The 2,241-nt window shown below is 66.8% G+C and overlaps 1 protein-coding gene across 1 annotated transcript; it reads right to left on the bottom strand.

The window, feature by feature from the left end:
- Nucleotides 1–10: 10 nt before the first annotated feature.
- LOC104837102 (chromosome unknown open reading frame, human C1orf216) lies at nucleotides 11–841 on the bottom strand. Its single transcript, XM_010575986.1, has one exon. It carries the CDS (start codon nucleotides 839–841, stop codon nucleotides 11–13), a length of 831 nt encoding a protein of 276 aa, XP_010574288.1.
- Nucleotides 842–2,241: the final 1,400 nt, after the last annotated feature.

Here is a 2,241-nt window from a genome sequence, read left to right as displayed (position 1 = left end):
CGGCGGCACCTCAGGGGCTGGGGGCGGCCGCGCCAGCGGGGCACGCCGGGCCGCGCTGCATGCAGCGGATGAGCTCCTTGCGGTTGTCCAGGATGGTGTCGAAACTCTCCTGCAGCCGGTTCTGCTGGTCCACCACTTTCTGCTGGAGGCCGTGGATCCAACGCAGCAGGGCCAGGCGCCGGTACATCACCAGCTGGATGTGGTGCTTCTCCTTCTCCCGCTCCTTGAAGCGTTCCTTGTCCTGGAGGTGCTGCACGGCCTCTGCCAGTGCCGGGAAGAGGGTCCCCGGCTCGGGCTCGGCCGCCCCTGGCTGGGGTGGGCTCCCAGGGAGGGGGGCAGCGGCAGGAGGGTCCCAGGAGCTCCCGCAGGTGCTGTCGGGGCTGTCGATGCTGAGGGAGCTGCTGGTGTAGCCGTTGTCCTCCGCAGGGGAGCTCGGGGGCTTGCCACATCCCCCAGCCGGCTCCTCGGCGGCGGCGTTTTGGCCCCCCGCCCCGCCGACCTCCGCTCCCTCGGGGGGGCTGCGCACCCCCGGCTCGGGGGGACGCGGCCGCGCGGCGCCCAGGCTCGGGACGGCGTCCCTAAGCTGGCCCTGGACCATCTGTCTCTGCATTAATAACAGCAGATTATCGGACGGATTTGTCGTGTTTTCGCTCCGGCTGGAGCCCTCCTCCGGCGGGGACCCCGGTGCTGGCCGGCTCCAGTTCTCATTGCTGTCACACACCTCTCCCACGAAGTTGGAGTTGGAGTCCTGCCCGTGCCCGGCCCCCGGGACAGCCGTGCCCAGCACCAGGCCCCCCCGGCCCTGCCGGAACGGGGTGTCCGGCGCGCAGACGGCAAACATCTCGCCGGTCTCCTGCCTGCAAGAGAGACACGGAGCCATAACGCGTCTGCGGGGTACGCGGGCTGGCACAACCAGAACTCTGACCAGCTATGGCGAGTTAAAATATTTGCTAACTTTACCTGCCTCTCTTTAAAGCTACTGAACCCAAGTCATGGGCTCATCCTTTCTCGGCATTTGGCCACCGCTCTCGCGTTTGGCCACTGCTCTCAGTGTGTCCCCAGGCAACATCGCCCAGGGGCAACTTCTCACCTGATGCAAAAGCTCAGGGCAGGGACCTTCCACCCTGCTCTCCTCCCTGTGAGCTCCTGCCCAAACCCGCGCTTCCATGGCATCCCTTGGGTGCCTGTCGGAGGGCATCGCAGGGCGCGGGCGCTCAGCCGGCACGCTCTGCTCCAGCAGTGTTAGTGCTTGCGGTAGGTGCAATTAATTCAGTGCTGGTAAAGGTTTGCTTGGAAGGAGCTGCTTTTCCAACAGCAATAAAATGTATTTAAGCAGGTGAGACTGCCTGGGCTCCTCTGCACAAACTCTGCCATCTCCCCCCAGGTCGGGCTGTGGGTCGGGTCTGGTGTCTGACCGGTGACCCCGGCCGGGCCGCTTCCTTCTCTGCAGGACCGGGAGCAGACGGGACCAGAAAAGGAAAGGTTAACCCAGCATTTCTTGCCGGGTCATTGGCGGTGAGAGCCGATCTCCGAGCTCTCTCCCAGCAAGGACATGCTCACAAGAATCGCGTGAAGGGAAACCCATCGAGCATCCCGGTTTCACCCCTGGAAAGCAGCACAAGAGGCAGGAGGGCTCTGGGGCGCAGCGTGCCCAGCGCGGGGCGTGGGACAGGGGCTGCAGCAGTAACGCCGTCCCAGCCAGCAGCAGCGAAGACCCACCGTGGTGCACGCGGTCCGACCCCCGGTCCCACCGCTGGCCCGTTATCCCCAGCAGCGGGCACGATGCCCAGGGCAGGCGAGCTCACGCCAAGAGCTGCCGGTTGCAAAAGCAAGGCTGGCACCGGAGAGGGGAGGGCGAGAGCCTGCGCCCACCCAGGGGGGGCTCCCAAAGGCCTGGCACCCTGACACCGCAGCCTCCCCTCCCGCTGACACCGGCAACGAAGGACCGGGTGCCACCGCCATAGAACGGCTGTGCGTGTGTCCCCCCACCCGTGCCAGCCCGGGGCAGTGGGGGGGGACCGTACCGCAGCCCCGGGGGAAGGGCGAGCCGAGGAGCATCCCTGCACCTGCAGACCCCCCCCTCACTCCCCATACCGGCTGTAGGCGCGGGGGGGTCAGCGTGGGAGAAGCGGCGGTGGGAGCTCCCTGCCCGCAGCCGCACTGCGCCGGGAAACCGGGAAACAAAACGGGAAACGGGGAAAAAAAACGGGAAACGGGGGCGGGGAGGGGGGGAGAAGGCGG

The sequence above is a fragment of the Haliaeetus leucocephalus genome, unplaced genomic scaffold (genome assembly GCF_000737465.1).
Source record: "Haliaeetus leucocephalus isolate CR32 unplaced genomic scaffold, Haliaeetus_leucocephalus-4.0 Scaffold517, whole genome shotgun sequence".
NCBI lineage: Eukaryota > Metazoa > Chordata > Aves > Accipitriformes > Accipitridae > Haliaeetus > Haliaeetus leucocephalus.
Note: the sequence above shows the minus strand (reverse complement) of the source record. Positions and strands in the feature narration are given on the sequence as shown.

Coding starts and splice junctions, on each gene's coding strand:
- LOC104837102 (XM_010575986.1), bottom strand. CDS start 841: ATGTTTGCCGTCTGCGCGCCGGACACCCCGTTCCGGCAGGGCCGGGGG.